The sequence below is a fragment of the Aptenodytes patagonicus genome, chromosome 26, assembly GCF_965638725.1.
Source record: "Aptenodytes patagonicus chromosome 26, bAptPat1.pri.cur, whole genome shotgun sequence".
In the NCBI taxonomy this organism is placed as follows: domain Eukaryota; kingdom Metazoa; phylum Chordata; class Aves; order Sphenisciformes; family Spheniscidae; genus Aptenodytes; species Aptenodytes patagonicus.
Window position 1 is genome coordinate 2,117,604 of NC_134974.1, and position 21,259 is coordinate 2,138,862.

Sequence of the window (21,259 nt, forward strand, 5' to 3'; positions counted from 1 at the left end):
GAAATCTATGTATGGGTTTATATTTAAGATTTCTTCATAGACAGCTATAAGATCTCTGGGCACAGCAGGCACACACATACGGCACAGAGCAGAGAGCGAGCGACAGATAGATGGTGTCTCTGTATTTTATCGTTTCCTTGTGATCAAAAATGAAAACTGCCTGCCTACATCGCTCCGCACTAAACGGCGAATAGTATCTCCTGGCGAATTCAAGAGGAAGGAGAGGCACTGGGCAGTAGAGAGAAGGAGAGACGGGTGCTGGGTTTGGTTTTGTTTTGATCTGGTTGGGGTGGGTTTTTTTTTTTGCAAGGCAAGGGCGGGGGGAGCAGAGGCAAAGCGAACAACTGGAAATCAAGAGACAAGCCCCCCTCCCCAAAACATCCGGGAGCCTCCCCCACCCCACCGTGCCCCAAAGAAGAAGCGATTCGACTCACCCTTTTTGCAGAATTATTTTTTTTCATCATTCCTTGGTGTGCTGCGCTGGAGGGAGATTGGGGGGGGGATCAGAGAGGGGCTGCCGGCGGCCTCCTCTTGGGGAGAGCGCGGCTGGGAAATACACAGGGTACCTCCTCTTACTCCCTCTCTGTCTTCACCCTTTGTAGATCACAGAAGCTCTCTAGTTACATTAAGACCAGCCCGCCTCTGTAATACATCCTTAGCCATACAGACACAGCATCCCCCCCCACCAACCGGCACCACCACCACCATCACTGAGCTCTCGTGGGCTTGCACTGGGCTGGCCTGGGCTCCCGAGCTCCATCTATAGCCGTGCGCGTATGACGTCTGGGGTTCACAATAAAGGGCGAATCGCAGCCCACGAGGGTTTTTCTTCTTTGTTTCTGACTCACTCGCTGATGTGAGTGTCCGGATGTGTGTGTGGCTGGATGTGAGTGTGTCGAGGCTGGGGTCAGCGGGGGGGCGGACAGGAGCAGACAGCACATTGTCAGATGTCCCCCCCTCCCCGTGTCCGAGCCACATTCCCGGCTGTGTCACAGGTCACTGCAAAACTTCCTGGGAGACAGAAAAGCGGCCAGGTGGCAGTGGGAGGGTTTTCTGCCAAGAAAGTGGCTGAGTGTTTAGCAAGTATAAACAAAAGCACTCTGCAGAGAGGAGCGAGGAGATTCCCTGGGGAGGGGGCCAGGGGAGAAGGGATCGCTTCCTAGCGCTGAGGCTCTGGTAGCAGGGACTTACACTGCAAAAAGACAGCGGGATTCAGAGCACAGCTTCCCAAAAGTGAGGAGATGCTTGGTGTCTTAAAAAATACCCTTTTTGTGCTTATTTGGTCTCCCACCTGTATGTCCTGCAAGGCCAGGACTATCCGAGTGTGGGACTGAGGTCACAGGCTGGGTTTGTAGCTTAAAGAGATGTGTAAAAAAGAGATAAAAACAGAGAAAAGAGGAAATAGTTCTGTTCAAAACTAGATAGATAAAGAGAAGGGAAGAGATTGATCAGTAATTGATCAATTGATCAGTTGTATGCGTTACAGTGAAAACCTTCCATCCGATCCTTAGTCTGGCACACACCCACACTACCCATTGTAGACTGTATTTTAACCCAAGTACTTTGGAATTAACGCGTCGAGAATACTGATGATGTACTTGTGCTACTAACATCTTTTAAAACATTATATGCTGGAAGCAGAAGCAGTGGTTGAGCACTTGGATTAGAGAGTATTTTCAGAGTTTTTGTGAGTGGGGGGCTGGCGGGTTTGTATCTTTTCTTTTTCAAGTGCTGGCATTTCTGTAGTGCTGTCCCGTTTGTGTCGTGAGCTGAATACCTGGGACAGCGTAACAAGCTACTGTCTAAAACAAATCCACCCTCTAAGATGCTCAGAGCAGGGGTTGCCTTTTCCTTCTGTGCCTGTGCAGCCCTGTACTCCGTGGGGCCCAGAACTGGGAATTGCCATCTCTGTGCCTCAGTTTCCCCTTTTATACCATGAGGATAATTGTTTTTTGGACAATTACAGCGTGGAGTTAAGAAGTGGCTAAATGCTTTAGTATTGCTTCCCTTATTCTCTTCAGTAAACTCAGCGGTGTCAGGTGCTGGTCTGTTCTGCTTGAGAGGCACTGGCTTAGGTGGGTACGACATAGCTTCTTCCTGTGGAGTGGGGAAGAACCACAGTGATGGCACGTGTCCATATAGAGCTGCAGAGGCCCAGCAGCGTCACCTACCCTGGACAGCTGGATTACGGCATGTGGGCGAAGCTGGAGAAGAGGGTGAGGTGTGATGGCAGAGGGACGGAGATGAGTCACGCTCACTGTAGCAGAAGTTGACTGTCTAAAGCCCCCGGTGCCGTTTGCAGGGTCTCTTACTGCCCGATGGAGTGTGCCAATTTATTTAATAACGTTTTGCCTCCCAACTGGACTTGTTATTCTTCACGTCCTGTTTTCAGTGGCCAGGTCCTACAGAGCACCCCAGAGGTGGCTGCAGGCCAATGCCAGATGGCACGATGCTGGTAGCAGCGGGAGAGCTTTGTCATGCCCTTTGAATCAAGACTCATGCTGGTCAGGGCCCACTCTCTCCCCAAATGGCCTCCTTGCAGGACTGTCAGGACAGCCCGGCACTCACAGTTACGTGCTGTTTTCACCAGTCTAACTCAGATCTCTGATACTCGGAGCACAGTTTGTCTTGGGATTGTGTTTGGGGTTTTATCAAGGGATTTACGTGCCAAAAGACTTACTGTTAGGTGCCTCATGGGAATTTTAAAAGTGGATGGAGAAGATGCCTCACGCCCACTGAAACCCCATTTAAGAGTCTATATCGTACCTTAGCTATACACTTCCCGCAGCCGTATGCCAAGTCACTGGTGTGAGATTCCCCATTGTCACACACGAATATTTAAACCAATACACAGCATCTGGACGTTTGCCACAGGCAGGATTTCGGCTGTCACTTAAGTTGCCTTTACTAAAGCAGCCTCCTGCCATCGTCACGACACGGTGTGTACCCACAGTGTGGTCTGATGGCACAAAACTTGTTTTCATCCAGTTGCATGTTGCCAGCGGGGAGCCCTGGGTGGTGGAGCGTGGTCTGGGTGCCGGCAGCGCGCAGAGGAGACGCCGCCTTCGGAGGAATGGCTGCCTGAGCGGCAGTCGGGCTGATGCCGCCGGCATGCTTTGCGTTATTGTTCTGGCTCTGGCGTGCCTTCTCCGGGCACATCTTGCAGAGATCAAAGGAAAGGGCAGTGGGTCACTCCTACTGGTTTCTTCTGATCCTAACAAACTCTTGTTCGGTGGTTCCCAATAAACAGCCCTTCCCACTCCCCCATCAGCAGGTAATCAATTTATCCAGGCAGTGTAAAAGGGGCTTTGAAAAAAATATAAAAAGCATTTGACATCATAAATCTCTGTGGCACTTCTAAGTCTGTTCTGGTCCTGGGGGGAGTGTGCAGGGCTCCTTGCTGGAAGGGGCCATCCCTTTCTCACACGAACCACAAAGACGAGGAAATGCAATGGCCAAGCAGCCCTGGGGGTGGCCAAGGAGGGTCTTCAGCCACTTGGGAGCCCTCCAGGCGACGGCCTGGATTTCCATGGGCGCTGATGGCCCTTTGCACTGCTTACCCAGCAGAGCTGGACTCTCATGCCATGCAAATGAACGTCCCTGGCCATTGTGCCTCGTGCCAGGGAGGTCACCTTGATAAAGGCGACCAGATAAAGCACCTGCACACATGTCCCAAGGAGGAGGAATTTAGCTCAAGTTGAAACCCTCGGGCTGTTTTGGAAAACACAAGGGGCGTAGCTGGTTGAACAAGCCTGCAGGCAGTAATACAACAGTGACTCACGTTTGTAAAGGATGTGACCAGTGAATGGTCTGGAAACATCAACAATTTATATGGAAGGAAGGGAGATAGGAGGGAGTCCAGCTCCAATTTCCGTGCTTGAAACAGGCGGTCACACTCCCAGCGGTGGAACTGACCCCCGGACATTGCTCACACTGGATTTACTGGGCTGGGAAAGGTGGCTGGGAGGGATGGAAGTGGTTGTGGCCTCCCTGAGCCACGTTTGCACCGGTGTGGCACGTGAAGTTGTCTGTACGGCTGTGCAGCTCCCCCACCCTGTCCCCATCCCCATCCCTGTCCCCGTCCCCGTCCCCATCCCAGCTGCGGCGAGCCCCGATTGTCCTGTGATTTGCATTCATGGTTACCACAGCAAATATGGCCCTGTGCCCACAGACGCAAACGGCCCCAATGAAATCAGTGGATCCCACATACCGGAATAGCTAATGGAAGAATTCAGTCTTTTATTAGCTGCTAATTAACTCAGTCCATAGTTTAACAACCTTTGTGTAGACTGTATTCTGGGATGATTTGTTTTCCCAGTTTGTATTTTCAGTAGCGATGTATTTTTTATTGTAGTTGCAGGATATATGAAAAGTACCTAATAAATAACACTGCAGGAAAAAGCAGCTTGTGGCCCAGAGCTGGGAACAACCACCTGGCCGTGAGCAGGAAAGGTGGAACCAGAAATGTTTAGATTATAATGTTACAAAACTACGGCGATCGCTTCTTTAGTACCTTCTTGCAGTAGCCCTGAAGAGTCCCTGTCAGGATGTGATTTTCCTGTTGTGAGCGTCGCCAAGCGACTTCGGTCCCGGTGCTCGGTGCTGTACATTTGGAGGTGCAGCACAATATTTCCAACAGCCCCTGCCGTGCTCCAGGACTCCTCCGTGCTACACAAACTGACCCAAAGTCTCCATCTTTTGCTTTGTAAGGCTGTAGTCTGAAAAACTGGTGCCACAAAGGCCCTCCGTACTACTCAGCCGGCACAAAGGGCTTTGAATCTGGGCACAAGGAGGCTCTTGCGGCGGCAGGGGAATGCGGGAGGGTCTCCACAGAAGTGTGGATCGGGGTTGCGGGTGCAGGAACATTCCTCCGTGCACCTGCTGGCATAAAGGACTGTAAGCAGGGGAGGCAGTGGGGAAAGTGGGAGCCCTGGGTTGGTGCACCATCCTTTGCAGGGGGGATGCGAGCCTGGGGCTGAGTTCCCATGCCACGTTTCACTCGCAGCTATCTTTTCTCTAAGGGAGCAGGGAACAGGGAACAATGGACTTGCAGGGAATTGCTAATATCACGGCTTCGAATTTTGTTACATGGAGCACAAAAATATCATTGTTTTTAAAAGAGGGGGGAGGGTGTAAGCGGGAGGGAAAGGACCTTGAAAATGTGGGCAAAATGAAAAGAGGACCTCTCTCTAAAGTTATGTTTATGTCCTCCTGCTTTCTGTCCTCAAACATCCTATTTGCTCTGTTCAGCCCAGATGTTGCAGTTTTGCTCCCCTATGATGTGTTGATTCATAATAAACAGTTACCAAAATATCTTCTTGCTGCAAAAGCAGAACAACAAACACTCTCAGTTTATTTATGTATTTAACACCCCCCCGCATAATTTTGCCTCTGGATATCAAGTGTGAAACTGCTGCTTAGGAGATGAATTGCGTTTAATTAGGACATGTGTTTTTCCTTGTCTCTGAAGATAATTACAGCACTGTTGTCTGGGAGAGGGGTCTGCTTGATGGGAGAATTTACCCCTCTGGAAAAGACCAGGCCAGGGGACTGCCTAAGTTTCCTTTAAGCGCTGTGACTCAGCTCTCCTCTCTTCTCTACAGGACTCTTTCAGGGTCTGGTGGCTCAAGTTGGCAGCAAGATCTGAGAGTTGCCTGCTGTAGAGTGACTCACTCAAGGCTCTGCCCCATTCCCAACAACTTAAAATTTACTGTATGGGGCAGGGAGAGGGTGGGAAAGACAGGAGAGAGAGAGGCTCCTGTCCAGAGAAGCACTCAACAGGGGTGTAATTCTGAGCAGGTCAGGCTGCGTCCATGTCCTGGTGATACACCTTAAATCCTACAGGGGCTTCCAGCAGGGCAGAACCAGAATCAGAGCCAGAGCTGGAGCTGGAGCCAGAGCTGGAACCTGTCTCTGGCCTATGGCCTGCAGGAGGAGATCTTAGACCTTCACACAGTTTGAGCCAAGCTCATCTGCAGATCAGGTTGGCTTAGGCTAGACATGAGCTAGGGCGTAGGCAAACAAATTTGGGCCACTGGGAACTTGGGGTCAAGGGCAAGTTTGAAGTTGAGCTAAGACAACAGTAATAAGACTTAGTGGAAGGGCCAGGAGGAGACTCAAGATCTCCAGAGACGCAGTCCCGAGCTCTGTCCACTCCTGGCGTATTATTTCCCATGTGAAGGTAAACTCTGCTGAGACGAGACACCTTTATACCAGCCTAACTTCACAGTACATTCAAGACTGTCCCAGTATAGGTCTAACCAGTATAAACCTCCTGCTAAACGATTGCGCCTACTGCATTCCTACCTGATGGCCATTCTCTGTGACTCTCCTTTCACTGGTGCTTTGAAGCAGTTGCAAATTTAGCATCCCCTCTCCCTTGACCCTGCAGCACTGCTGATCTGATGTTAAATAGCCTCCAAGTAACAGAGAAACAGGCCTTTATTTCCCCTGCAGGTTATATTAGTTATAGACAGGTTTGGAAGTTTGGGTTTGTTTGTTTTTTTTCCTTAAATGAAGTGCCTCGTCTATGTGTTCCTGCTGCAATGTGTTTTCCCTTTCTGCCTTGACTTTCCTCCCAGAGGTCCAGTTTTATTTAACATCTCTAATTTAATGATGTGGAAGGGGGAGGAAACCAGCCTGCTAATGAAATTTGCAGAGAGCTAACAAACTGGCCAGCTCTGCAAACATTGCTCAAGACTGAAAAGACAACACAGGAGGGGGAGGTCAGGAACCGGAGTGGGTATATCCCAGGGTGGGCCTTGGCCTGGGAAATTGCAGGCTAATGATCCCAGGGCAGAAAGGGTCTGTGGGGCGTGGTAAGATGGTAAACATGGTAAACTCCAACCTGCTAAGGGTGGAGTTCACCCAGAGCTTCACACCTTGTGCAGGGCTAGCTCTTCCTGCAGTGCGGGGGCCAAAGAGGTAGCAGCATTCACCGGAGCTAAAACATTAGCAGAGAGGGGAGGAGAGAAACCAACACAACAACATCTGCCTGGCTCTGTCAGCCAGCACACAGCCTGAAAAACGTGCATCTTGACAGGGTTTTTATGCCCCGACTTACCCCTCTGGCATTGCTCCAGCAACCCTGCCTCTGTGGAGAGTTTCAGCAGAGTGAAGAAGCTCCTGGGCTACACCGATGCTGACTTGGGACGCGAGCCAGGTTCTCTCCTTGGTGCTGTGTCCTCACCCCCACTCCCAGTGGGACACAGGTCCACAGCACGGGGAGCCGCGTCTCTGCAGATCCTCACCACATCCCTCAGGTACGGCTTGCACGATCTGGCTGGAGGGATCTGCTCCTTGCCCGACGATGGCTGCGTGCTTTTCCAACATGAAGAAGGGCTGTCAGGACACCTGTGGCAGAGTCCCCGAGGGACACCGCTAGCCAGGCTTGGCTGGCCCCCTCGCCACTACAGGGCTTTGCTCTCTCCCGCTTTGCTCCACATCAACAGGACTTATTTGTGATGCTAAGATAATTCCCAGGGATTTCGGAGCTTATTTCATTTGATCTGGCTTGTTAATTCCCACGTCAATTGCTGATTAAAGGCCACATGTCAGAGATCTGGAAACTCACTTGCGGGTTTCTCAGCGGGACCCTTCGCGTAACCGTGGGGATTGCAGGGTCCCGGCATCTATGGCTGCCGCCGCTCGACATGGTTATGCCGAGGGTGGCAGGCTGCCATCAGCTGTGTAGGAGAGAGCAGGCGAGGAGGCAAGTAGCAGGGGCAATTGGGGGTCCTCAGGTCCTGCGGTGCTCACGAGCACTCTGCTGTCCCTCACAAGGCTCCCCCAGGGACAGATTTACTGGGTAGAGCTAAGGGGACTCTCGCTCCTCATTAGGATCAGTATCACTTGTGATAGCCAGGGCCACTAACCAGCAGAGCCCCACTTTGGTCAGCACATAGCAGATAAAACAAGAACAAAAATCCTTGATTTCTGAGCTGTCTTAAACTCCTTCAGTTACAAAGAAAGGAAAAGCTGGAAACAAAAAGGATTTTTTATTTCACACCTCTCAAAATGTTTTGATATTTTCTAAATGAAAAGTTTTTCCGAAGTTTTGATACTGAAAAAACAACCACCACCCTAACAATTCAGCAAAACACGTTTGCAAAGTGTTTCAATGCTACCACACTTGCATTTTTCTCTGAAAAAGCAGCTTTGGTGCAAAAACTTCACTTAGCTCCAGCCTCATCCAGTTTCAGCATCACGCAGAGGTATCACCTCCCTTTCTCTGTAAACTATTATCACATCCTCCACATAACAGCAACTTGCACCTTGTATTCCAGCACTTGGGTACGGAAAACAGCAAGGGACATTATTCCATCTGTATTCTCTCATTATTCCTGCTCCTTGAATATATTGAAGCTGTGGCCAAAAGAAGAAATTGCAAGGCTCTTCCCATTTTGCAAGGAGCCTAGCAATTGCCCAATAAATCTCCATCTGCAGAAGTATTAGTCACCCATGCCAAGGGAAGAAGCAAGGGTTTGAATGACTGAGACTCTCCCATTTTGCCTCTGTGAGCGCAGGAACAATACAAGCCGAGCCACAAAAAGCCGTGGCTCAGCAGAGTGATAAAGGAACCAGCCTCGCAGAGAGTCTTCCCACCTCCTACCAAGGGCCCTGCTGTTTCCTTTTCAGCTCAGTGATTCTTCCATGAGAAAATGCCCTGGGAAACTGATTCTTCAGCGTGGGGGGACTTTTTGTTCATGATGCCCTAAACCAGAGTCATCATACGCCTTTCCTTCCAGACGGGAAAACAGAATCTTCCTAAGACGTCAGAGGAAGGCCCCTGGGAACTGCTTCTCTTCCCCCCACCCATCCAGTAAGTTACATGGCCCCCAGAAGGCAAATTAATACCCCCACATACACTGTGGGCTAAAATTGTCTTGAGTATGATCTGTGCATCCACTGGCATGGCAGAAAGCTCTGAAAAAAAAGACACAGCAAAATCCAGTGGCTGAAAATTGAAGCGAGTCCAATTTTAGCTACAGTGTGTACTTAAAAAGAAAAAAAGAAATCCAGGGAGGATAGGCAGTCTGGGGATATGTGTTTTTAAACAAAGATTGGGTACATTTTTAACATGCACTTTAGCTTAAGCAGAGTTATAAATGAGATGTAGAAACTACTGAGTAAAGTTCTCTGGCTTGTCTCATGCGGCCCAGGGTGGGTTTAGAGCTTTGTGTGAACCAAAAGCCCCAATTCCCTGTTCATTGCTAAAGTGCACTCATTTTATACCAGCGCAACAGTTCGTGAGCAAAATCCTTACAGGTGCCTGGAAACAGGATGCCGATTGCTGCAGGCTCAGCAGTGGCGAGCCCGTGTTACACCCAGGACCTGAAGCTCTTTTTGCAGCACAGAAGATACATGGGGTGTCTGAGCCTGGGGTGTGTGGGATGCCAGTCTCCCCAGCAGGACTCGGCCTCTAAGACACCGGCCCGGGAGTTGCTCTTGACAATCTCCAGTTAACAGCAGGGATGCTCATCAGGAGGCAGCCCCCTCAGCAGCGCCTGCTCTACCCAGAAAGGATGCTCCAGGTCCAGCATCTTTCTTTCACCCCCCCTCTGTGCCTCCACAGGACCCACAGTAGCAGCTGAGCTCGCTGGGGAGAGCGGAGGGCTCTCATGGGCATTGGCAGAGCTTGGCTCAGAGCTGTGGTACTAATGCAAGGGCTCCTGCTCTCTCGAGTAATTTCACTCCCTGCTGCACTGGGAGCAGGTGCCCTGGAGACCTCTTTGCTGACGGCCCAGCAGAAATCGCAAGCCAGGGATTTCGCTGCCTGGAGAGCCGTTTTGCCTCATTTCTGAGGAACGATTCGCTTTGCCTGCAGGAAAGCAGTGGGATTCCAAGCAGGAGGAGGAGGCTGAGGTGAGAAAGCGTGAGATACAAGGTCCAAATGCGACTGGGAAAAAAAAAACCCAAAACCCAGCATTGTGCCCCCTCTCTCCAATTTGTTATCTGCTCTGGTTTAAAAAGCTCTGATTGTTTACCACAACGCTGATCAAAAGGGAGCCAGCCAACCTTACATGATGTCAGCTCTGCCTGAGCCTTTGCAAAGGGTGGCACTGTGATCCTCCAAGCCTTCATGTTGTGAAGCAAGGGAAGTGCAAGGGAAGCAAGGGAAATAATGACTGTGCAGGGGGCACGGATGGGTCCCCAGGACTTTGTGTCAGGCTTGGTCCAAACCTTCAGTGCTTGCATTTGCCAGTAAGCAAAAATGTGTACCAAGGAGGCTGCAAAAGGCAATACACAGGAGACGGGTTTCACATCGGAAAGGCTGATGCAACATCACACGTTGTAGGAGTCTCTTAATCCACCACTTAATCCAGTACCAGGAGCACAACCTTTTACAATATGCTATTAGGAAACAGAGCTGCCTGATAAGGTTAGAGCCTGCTGGCTAAATAAAACCAAACACCTTGTTTCATTAGGTACCTCTCCCGCCTCCAGCAACAGCGTCGACCCCACCTTGGAACTCCACTGCCTGATGAGGACTACAGCATTGCAGGGCGTTAATCCTACAGGGAGGAGAGGAGCAAAATGTGTCAGCTTCCTACATGCAAGGATGAAGGCGATGGACTGGAAACTGTGCCAGTACCCATCCCTTCCAAAACAATGCCTGACGCTCCCGAGTTAGAAAGGAAATGCTCCCTAATGATGTGGCGTGGGAACTCTGCCCCACGGCCTGACCCCATTGTTTTCATGCGAGAGCCCTGGAGCAGCTCCACAGCGCACGTACCATCAATCCTTCAGCACTGCAGGGAGATTTTTGGATGGACAGGCGCCCAGGCTCGGAGTGACCTTGCTTCAGGGAATTAAGCCAGAGAAATGAGTGTGAATTCAAGTACTTTCCATCCACAGCAACTCTGCAGAGCTCTCGGGGAGCTAGAGGTTGTCTTATTTAATTATGGGAAAGCAAGAGATAAGGGAAAGACTTGCTCATTGGTAGCGTACTTTCAGAGAAGCAAGGCATCCAGTCTACTGTTTTGACTCTTAGTCTGTGCTGCTTTTCACAGTTCCTGTACCTAAAATAAAAGGAAACTGGGAAAAAAAATTCCTCTTGAAGGTGCGGAGAGCCTGCATTTCTCTCCTGGATGCCTGCACCCTCGCAGGAGGCAGGGGCTGGGATTACAGCTCTCGCCCTGCTTGTCTCCACCTTCCACAGAGCCAGGGTACGGGAAGCAGAGCGAGCACTTTCTGGTCTAGCTCGCATGCCTAGGAGGATGCCAACAACCCTCCTCTGCTCCCAGGTCTGCTCCACAGTTACAATTCTCTTGTTTCTTTTCAAATCCAACATGTTTTATTACTGCTAGAATTATTTTTATTGTTAAAAAAAAAATCACAACACTTTTCCAGTTCACAACTTGGGAGCAAAAACAGGGGCATGGAGTTGTGTTTGTTTCTTAAGGTAAACAGAAGCTAATAAAGAAGATTAAGAATGTAATTACACCTTAGTGGCATTACGAAAGGGATATTAGGAATCATTTAATAGACAAGAGGTTCAGTCAAAATGGGTTATTTAATAGGACTCAAAATATACAGACAACTGAGCAGAGCAAAGGGCTTCTAGTGCCCATCAGCTTCACCTTCCAGAGATGCACACAAAAGTCTGGGCCAGGATCATTAGATGTTCATTAGGGGACTCATATCGTGTGTTTTGACAAATCGACTAAAAGCACATCTTTCCCACAGGCCGGCAGAGCTGCAGAGACTCGGTGCTTCTGTAGCGACATTTTTCCCAGGCTCTCCTGCAGGTTACAATTCCAATTACGCAGCCATGTCCCGTTCAGAGCTGTGTTTGTGAGAAGACAATGAGGGTGCTGCAGTCTGGGGCATGTCCTGGTTCATCAGGGCAGATGCCAACTCCAGCATTCACTGCCCAGATGCTTCTCGTGCCCATTAAGGTTCCTGGCATGGATGGGGGAAGCTACGACAGCAGCGCAGTGCAGGAACGTCCAGTTCTGCTCCAAAGCCAAGTTCATGGAAGCTCCGGATGGGCGAGACAGCAATTTCTCCAAGATTCACCGTCTGCTGCTTGACCTTGGCGTAACTTGAGAGCTCTCAGTGCTTCGGCCACGGAACCCCGAAGCTGTAACTTCCTCGAGGAAGCTGCCAAGCAAAGTTAAGGTTAGCAGAGACAAGGACCAGCTTTTCACTCATGCAGATAGAAAGTAACCACATGGCCCGGCCTTAAGCCTTTGAACAAAACCAACAAGTGCTCTACAACCTCAGAGCTATGTAAACATCTGTTTTCTCCCCTGGTGTCACCAGGATGGGGGGACAGAGCCACTCCTTCATATGTGGTGACGGTGGCAAAGAGGACAAGACCTGCCCACAACAGCATGTGATCCAACAAAAAAACCCACCCAGAACAGGGATCCCGGTCCCAACGGTGATGTTCCTTCTCCTCATCAGGCTCACATTAAACTCAGCAGCTCGCTCCCCAAGGAGGCAGCAGCGAGGAAGTGACAGGGATGGTCCCTGAAGGAGTACGTGACAAAGAGACACTCATCTCCTCTAGTGTAAAGGCAGCATCCTGAGAGCTGGCATCGGGGCTAACCATTTCACTCTGCAGTCGAGGGACAGCGGCACGGTGGACGGATCACCCTCTGACTGATCTACTCCTCCAGCTGCTTGCAAGGGGAAATGTCCTCAGACTGAGACAGCTAAAGTTAGGAGACACTAATCCAAGAGGAAATAAGTGAATGGCAGCCTTGGAGAACGCTCCCATTTTCCAGCGACAGATCCTCCCACCAGCCAGGATGAATTCAATGAGGGAGAACAAAGTGCAAAGCTATGGGACTGCAATGATCTGCCCTGGGGACCAAAATCTGGAGCACCAAACTCTGGGACACCCAGCATGGATCACCAGGTCAACATCTTCACTGAACGTGGTCAGTCATCCTTAAATGCTCCACCCCGTCCAGGAGGTCTCTTGTCTCTCCCTGTGCCGTGAACGGTAAGGCTTCCGGAATGAGGGCAGCAGCTCCTCGCGGGCTCAGCTCAGCATCTGGACCGGGCTGGCAGCCCCACTCGCCTTTCAGTAACAAAGCCAGGAAGGCCAGCGTTCAGGCTTGTTTTTCTGCTCACTCTCAGTCTTCCTGTGTGGATGATAAGGCAGGAAGAGGCAGGGTGGAAACCTCCTGCTGAGGCACCCTTGACATTTCACAGCCAGGGCTTTCTGGAAAGCAGCCCTTTGAGCAGCCTAGGTCACTGCTTGTGCCTCACTCCCCAGCTCCTCAGCCTCGTCTAAGGGCTCACATCCACAGCAAGACCCTCCCTCCTATTTCCAGCCTGTTTAGATCACACTCAAATCTAAATAATGAGCCACATGGAAACCTCTGGGCGCTAACCATTCATTCAGTTGGATCTCGAGAAAGTTTTAACCCAGTAAAATGCTTAAGCACACACTCAGCTTCATCCCAGTCTCTCCTCTATGATTTTCCAAGGAAACTTAAGGGAGTTTGGGGGCTAGACCCCAAGGAACTGGTGAATTTGAGACTTACGTACAAGTTTGCCCTATAAAGTCAAGCGAATGGCTCAACCGCAGACCAGAGCAATGGTTCCACACAAAAAACAAAAGGCAACGCATTCAGAGACACGTTTGAATAGGTGAACTGCTTCTCAAGAAAAAAATTGTCAGGTGGAGATCAGCTGCTGGGGGCTGGCGTTGGCCAACTGCAGAGGAAAGAAAGGTCGAAGCAGGCAGCGAGCATGCAGCAGTTAACGAAAATGTCTGGGAGTCAGGAGGGCTGGGCTCTGTGTCTTGCTCTGGTTCAGATCCTGAGATCCTGAAATCAGAATTTGCAAGACCGTTCAGTCCTAGCCCAAATCTGTTTCCATTTAAGCCCCATTACGTCTTTAGGAGCGGAGTTAGGCTAAGCATTTGATAGTTTGCAAAGTCCCATTCTGGAATGCTCATGGTGCGTCTTAAAAGCCTTGTATGGACATGGCTGAAGTCACGATCACTGTGGAGGCAACTCTGCCAGCAAAGAATTTCCCCTGCATGCAGGACTGGGGTTGCATGGTGCTGGGTTAGGTGGCAAGGGAGATGATTTCTACCTTGACGAGTCTGCAAAATGAATTTCACCCATTCTGTCACCAGGCAGTCTTCAAAGGCAAATTTTATCCCTGAAACATGCCACAGCGTTTCATTTTTCAGGCTTACACCTGTCACGAGCACAGATTCATTTCTTATCTGGGTGGACGGGTATGTGCAGCAAGCTGAGAAGTAGGTATACATACAGAGTGGTATTTGTTGGAGCTGCACCAAGGTCAGCTGCATCACGCCTGCACTCCGGCAGCCTCAGCCCCGCTTCACAGAGCACAGCGGAGCTTAATCCAGCAAAGCACGCCAGAGCAAGGAAGGCTAAACCTTGGGAACACAGTTGTTTAAATAGGTCTAAAAGTGGGTTAAGGTTTGAGACTAATTCAATCCTTTCAAGAGGGAAAAAAAAAAACCTTTGAAAGAATAATGCTTTAAAGCTCCTTGCATTGTTTTTGTTTGATTATAGGCTTTTATATGCCTTCGTACGGCACTCCTGCCTGCAAAAGCCAAACGGGAGCACGGCATACAGAGGTGAGCGCTAGACTAGGACCGAAGCTTGGACCTGGTCCCAGTTTCACCAGCAAGTGACAGCTCACTCCTGCCTTTCACCGCTGCTCCCCACCTCCGTCTTTCAGGTGAGTGGCCTTGTCTGGAGTATACACCGACCAGACTGCCTCCTCCTGTGTGCTGATAACAGCTCCTGAGCAGCTAGGTCTCCGCGCGCCACTGTAATACAAACACCAGAGCAAGACACCTGCGAGTGAACCTTCACGTGACATCCCTATACATCTGTATGAGAAGTCTCTGAAGCCAAAGGAGCTGTGATGACTGCCCACAAAATGAAGCTCTGGCCCACTGGCATTACTTCATCGGAGCTACTTACACCTGCCGGTCTGTGCAGTTTGGGAGGCAGCTGAATACTTTGCAAAACCACAGCAACGCTCCCACATAAGATCTAACGAGGATACGTTACCAGGAAGATAGTTACTCTGGCAATGCGACACAGTGCTACCAGTTTCTAGGTTGACTCATTCCTTCAATATGCTGATCAAGTTATCTGAGCGTTAGTGCTTTTTTTAAAAAAAAAAAAGGTAAAGAAATAAAAATCAGGATATACCACGAATCCTACAAAAATGTGATTCCCCTAAAGCAGGTCTAAAATAGGTCTACCTGCCAAGGTTGTGAATCATGAGGGTTTAAAAAAAAAAATAATTAAAATCTCATGCAAATGCCTGCACCAATTTCCAGATCTCAACACCGCACCGTTTAGAAATACGCATTCTGGGAGGGCAGCAGCCTGATTTATAAGAGGGGTACAGGAACACTGCTTGCGCTATGGTCATTCAGCTCTGTGATTACAGCTAGAGAGCTGTCCCTCCTCCAGTTTTATTTTTAGGCATTAGAGTCAGGCAGACTGAGTTCTTAACAGAGAATGACTTGCTTTTATTTTTAAAGGGGACTCCTGTTTATCTGCTATCTGGAGAGAAAGTTTGTGTGTGGAGAGGGAGATGCAGTGAGATATTGTCACTTTATACTTCAGGAAGGTCTTAGAAGTGGGCAGCACGACCATGTCTGAGCATCTCCTGCGCAGGAGGTCTCCCCGTCTGGAGTGCAGCTGATGTAAGAGCCAAACTCCCACCTGCGGTGGAGGGGTGAGCTGGAGCACAGTAAAACTGCACCGTGCTGCGGCTGTTGTTATTTCCCAGGACCCTGAGGATCCTGCGAGAAACAGAGGGAGCACCCAGCACAGTGGTCAGAACTACCCCAGCTCTGGCTGGGAAAGCCTCTGATCAGAGTGCAAATACCAAACCACAGGGAGAATTTGAACTGATCTCTCCGCTCTACTCCAAACCCTCCCTCCCTCCATAGTAAGGAGGAACCGTGGCTGGTCCAAACATTCCTCCCAGAGGCACAGGTATCCGGTGACCAGGCTCCGCCGGCTAAGCACACCGCAGCCGCGTTTGGCACAACCAGGCTATTACTGTAACTGGGTAAGTGGGTCAGGCTAGATATCCCCCTGGATTAGTCACAGCAGGTTTGTGCTTAACCTGTGCTCTGGATGAGTCAGCCCCATGCACCAGATGTTCCTCCTGGTCTTGGTCTTCCATTTGTAGTCGATTATTGATCATTTTTTAACCCTTTCTCCTCCAAACCCAGCAGAATTTCTTTGAAATCCATTTGCCTGTGCAGAAAAAGAATGGAGGTGGTTGCCTGTGGGACTGGTGGTAAAACTGTTTGCCAACAGCAAGGAATCAGCTCCCTCGCGTTGAATTTTCTTTAGGAAGCGGGGGAAGCCAGAGCCACTTCTTTCCAGCTTTCAGCCCAGAGAAGGGGAGCGGTTAGGAGGCGCTACCAGCCACATTAGGCGCTCTGACTTCTTCAATTCAAAGTCCAGTAATTGTGTTCTTGGCTTTTCTCTCCCTGTCCTAACGCCACAGCAAAGCTACTGACTTTAAGAGCTCTTTGCATTCTGCATTTTGGTATGAGCCCGTGACCCTCCACAAATGTTAACTTAAAGAGTGGAGAGCAATTGAAAACCCACAAATTTAACTCCAGCACAGTTTTGCTCAAGTTCATCTGGTTCCTGCAGGTAATTACAGATGTTGCTATGGTCAGTGTTAAGGAATGGCACCAAGTCAAGAAAGAACTCTTCCACCATAAATATAATTTAAATACATAGTAGAATCATAGAATTGTTTAGGTTGGAAAACACGCTTAAGATCACGGAGTCCAACCCTTAACCTAACACTGCCAAGTCCACCACTACACCATGTCTCGCAGCGCCACATCTACAGGTCTTTTCAATACCTCCAGGGATGGTGACTCCACCACTTCCCTGGGCAGCCTGTCCCAATGCTTGACAACCCTTTCGATGAAGAAATTTTTCCCAATATCCCATCTAAACCTCCCCTGGCACAACTTGAGGCTGTTTCGTCTTGTCTTATCGCTTGTTCCTTGGGAGAAGAGACCCACACCCACCTCACTACAACCTCCTTGCAGGTAGTTGTAGAGAGCGATGAGGTCTCCCCTGAGCCTCCTTTTCTCCAGGCTAAACAAGCTGAGCTCCCTCAGCCGCTCCTCATCAGACTTGTGCTCTCAACCCTTCACCAGCTTCGTTGCCCTTCTCTGGACACGCTCTAACACCTCGACGTCCTTCTTGTAGTGAGGGGCCCAAAACTGAACACAGTATTCAAGATGCGGCCTCACCAATGCCGAACAGGGGCACGATCACTTCCCTACTCCTGCTGGTCACACTATTTCTGCTAAGAACCTGTGATTAATAATCTCCAGCCTTCCAGCCCTTCCATTACAGCTCGTTACATTGCAGGAAAAAAACAGGTAGGAGCTCTACACTCAGGTCTTCCTTTATCAAGTGGTTCGACCCATGGCCAGATGCGATGGCGTAGCTGCAGACCGAGGAGTCCCCAGCGTGAGTCTGCTGTAGAAGAACTGCATTAAGTGGGCAGATGTGGCATTTCAATTCTCACACGCCGGGCGCAGCTCTGCAGTGAGCTGTTGCCTAGGCTCGTCATGCAGGAAAACACGTCCGGGAAGGCTTTTTTACCTTTTCGACAATCAAGTCATAATAGAAGTATTTTTAGTAAGGCTGCCAAAATTTCAAAAGTAACAGAGGCAGCCAATCTGGTTTGATTAGAAAACCACTGAAAATTCCTTGACAACAACAGATTTTTTTCCACCCTGCTGGCGTTTCTCAAAGGATCACAAAGCCTTACCAAGTGCCTATCTGTATACCCTCCTAGACTTAACAGCGCGAGGGTTGCCTGTTAACGGGAACGGGGGGAAAAAAGGAAGAATTAAGTAAACTGAGATGGGATAGATTTAAGGCCTCATCTGCAGCAAAACTGAGCGTGCGCAATCAGAGAGATTTTCCGATCTTTGGATTTCTGCATTTCTCTGGCTTTCATCACTTGACTTTTCAGCACCCCCGCTGCTTTAATGCATTTTTTTCTCACAACTCTTGCTTGCAGCCAGGAACAGAAGACCCAAGCCACATTCCCAACCCTATCACTGACTGACCTGCCCATGGCTAATGTCAGGAAAGAGGCCGAGGAGTAGGTGCACTACGTGGATTTATCTGTTAGAGGTGGAGGAGGGAAGACAAGAAACAAAATTTTTCTCGTACCTTGTAAAATCACTGGGATTTTTTCAAACAGGGGAACAGACTCCAAGAGTACAGCCTGTTAGCTTCTGTAGCCTGATTTATTTATAAGGAATCCCTTAGACTCCATGCGTCATTTCAGGATATGAGCATTGTTATTAGATGCCTGCCCCTATTTTGCATCTATATGGATACAAATCCATGAAGATCAACAGGGACAGATTCTCCTTGACATGACTGTGTAGAATAAGGAAACTTTAAACAGGTACCTACTATGCCCACTTTGAGACCCTCTTTGCAAACACAGAATGTTGTATTTTTCATCCCCACGACGAGTGTTTTTCACCTCCACACTTTAAAGCATCTACTTACAGTATATTCACTGGACAATGCAGATGGTCTCTTAAACAGATAAGCTTCCCGCAAATACACAGCTCTGACAACATAACCAGCTCCAAAGGCTTGTTTGCCTCCTGCTTTGTAAAAAAGCAGAATGGATATCCCTTAAGCCATCCCCCACCCTATAAACACAGATGTTGATCACAGTTTAAATTGGACTGGTAAGAACAATGAAAGCACAGGATTAGTGTGCTTACATGTGCTGCTTAGCGCATTAATATAAAAATCTCCTTGTTTATTGTGACATATCAACCCTAATCCAGCAGAAATAAGCAACAGTTCATTAAAGGAAGGCCACTGGCTTACTGGCGCAGCTAGGACACAATAAAATCTAGGTTTCCTCACAACAGACACCTCGGTGTCTTTCCTGAAATATCTGTGATCCTCGTGCACTTTGTTAAAATTGCGGTTATCACTCAGTGGACAGGAAACTTCTTCATTTCTCAGTGACGTGAGCGAGACAACTCGCTTCACTGCACAGGCTGCTCCTCCTGCGTATGCAGGAGCTAAAGCAGGCCAGTCTTCCCTTGAAAAGGGCTCGAGATTACTGACTCCAAAGTTCTAATTTTTTTTTATTATTAATGTGTCCTTTCATCATTTAGGAAATCTTATTCAAGCCACTAGGGAAAAGCAAATATATTTGAGGTAGGGCTATTTTTAGAATGGGACCCTCGACAGTCCTCATCCCGGAGTTCCCAGACGGGACCTTGTAGTAGTCAGCCCTTAAAAAGCAACAGCCTTTTTTTTTTTCTTTCTCTTTTTTTTTTTTTTACTTCATTCTTTGAAATGCAAATTTTGATACAGTATCCTAGTTTTTCTGTAAATAATTCAGAGACTGCGCCAAAACGTAGTCGCGGTAGAAGCCCTAACTAGCTAATGTTACTCATTACAGCACAAATCTAAGAAGCGGAGCCCAACGATGTAGCTGCAAATCTTGAACTTCATAAAGCAGAAGCGAGAGATGGTCCCCGCTCAGAGACCTTCTGGTGCAAACAGACAAAGGAGAAAGTTGCCCAACGTCACCTAACAGGTCAACAGCAGAGCTGGGACGGCAACCTAAAGCTCAGACCATCTTCTCACACCCATCCTGCTCGCCACACTGCTGCTTTCCTTCTCCTACTCAAAACACCGCTGGTGAGTTTCCTCTGTTCCCCCCCACAGTGACAGTTTTTGCTGAATCTGCTACACTGATACACTTTCGGGGCAGGTCTTAACCTCCAATATGGTGTGAAAAACTCTACCATCCCAGAGGTCTCCATATCGCTTACTCTGGTTTTTCGTGTTTAGCGTGGCGTGATGACAGTACCACCCAGGTTCTCAGCACAGATGCTGGTAAAAGTTTAATGCAGGCATGTTGGTAGATGTCAAAATCAGCCTCAAAATGCACTGGTAGACTAAGAGGTTACGGTGCATGCCAGGCTGAATACGAACCAGGTTTTTCTGCATCCTTGCAAGATGACAATTTACTTTACTTCTTTTTATCAGTCAAAGAGCGGCTAGTATGTCCGCTGATCTCTTTTTCTTACTATTTCTAGGCTTGGCTAAAACAGGATTTAGTTCAAAGGCTACTTTGTAAAGCAGAAGGTTGAGGAAGCCGGGTAATTTGGGCAGGAATTGGTCGATATGTGGGCTAATACAGACTTGCCTTTGTAACCCAGTTCATAAAAGCAATTTGCTTCTGGGCTAGCATCAGCTCAGGAGCTTTCCAATCATCTGACATTAAGCTAAAGTAAAGGCCAAATTTCAGAGCAGGCACCGTGAATTTGGAGGGTTTGGGCACTTTTTCTGAGCAAGTGATGATAGGAGCCACTGGATTTCCTTGCGAGAGAATTGTTACTGCTTCTGTGCAGGCAGCTTTGGAGCCTGAAGATCCCTTACAGGCATGAAAAGGAAGGGCAAAAGTGCAGGGATTTTATAAATATCACACTGGACTCTGATGCAGCAGCAGCGCACGTATATGGCATGAAAACCAAGCCATTTTTTAGCCTGCTCGCTACACTTGAGTCCACCTGTCAGTAACTGAGATCAATGAAGTGCTTGACAGCTGTATTTCTGACATACAACGCCTGCGGTGTTAATAGCATGTGTTTCCTGACCTCCAGGAGACTGCTGAGGCACCCAAAGCTGTTAGTCAGCTCTGAAAATTTCATCCCAAATGTTGAGAAGCATAACTTTTCCTTCCTGTTGCAGGACTGCATTTTGTTTGTGTTTCTACGTGGTAATGTTGAAGCTCTCCTTCCACCCCAGCTGAGAGCAGGGTGCTCCCTTTAATCTCAGAGCAGCTGCTGGACAACGCCAGGGACTCTCCCAGGACTTAGATTTCACCACGCTTCCTGCTGCAACACATGGGAGAGATGTGGGTCACCTGTCACATTCCTGCCGTTACCCTCCTTCCGATAACCGATCGGCTCCCGGCCATGGCAGCGTCATTACGAATGGGGACGGAACGGAGTGGTGGAAAGGAGCAAGGCACGTATTGAAAGAATTCATGCTCCTTTGCTTGGCTGGCAACAAGTCATGCTGATAGGAAACAATCCCCAATATGGTCTGAATTTTCACCTGTGCTCAAGTACTCAGATGAATAATTTGGGTTCAGGAACCATTATTTGTATTTATAAACCAGACAGTTCATAGGAAATAAGCCAGGCATTCCATATCAACAGGAATTTTTGGCCAGCTACAGAAGAGCAGTTGCA

At 48.9% G+C, this 21,259-nt stretch overlaps 2 protein-coding genes across 4 annotated transcripts in view; both read right to left on the bottom strand.

The window, feature by feature from the left end:
- Positions 1 to 791, bottom strand: part of PLEKHO1 (pleckstrin homology domain containing O1) — a 28,421-nt gene extending 27,630 nt beyond the window's left edge. For all 3 annotated transcript variants that reach the window (XM_076360164.1, XM_076360163.1, XM_076360162.1), the window contains exon 1: positions 435 to 791. In XM_076360164.1, coding sequence (XP_076216279.1) covers positions 435 to 464 — 30 coding nt within the window. In that variant the 5' untranslated portion in view covers positions 465 to 791. The remainder of the gene's footprint in view (positions 1 to 434) is intronic.
- A 10,705-nt stretch (positions 792 to 11,496) lies between these two features.
- VPS45 (vacuolar protein sorting 45 homolog) overlaps positions 11,497 to 21,259 on the bottom strand; it is a 30,118-nt gene continuing 20,355 nt past the window's right edge. The window contains exon 15 of the mRNA XM_076360161.1: positions 11,497 to 12,105. Within this exon, the coding sequence (XP_076216276.1) occupies positions 12,018 to 12,105 (88 nt within the window). The 3' untranslated portion in view covers positions 11,497 to 12,017. The remainder of the gene's footprint in view (positions 12,106 to 21,259) is intronic.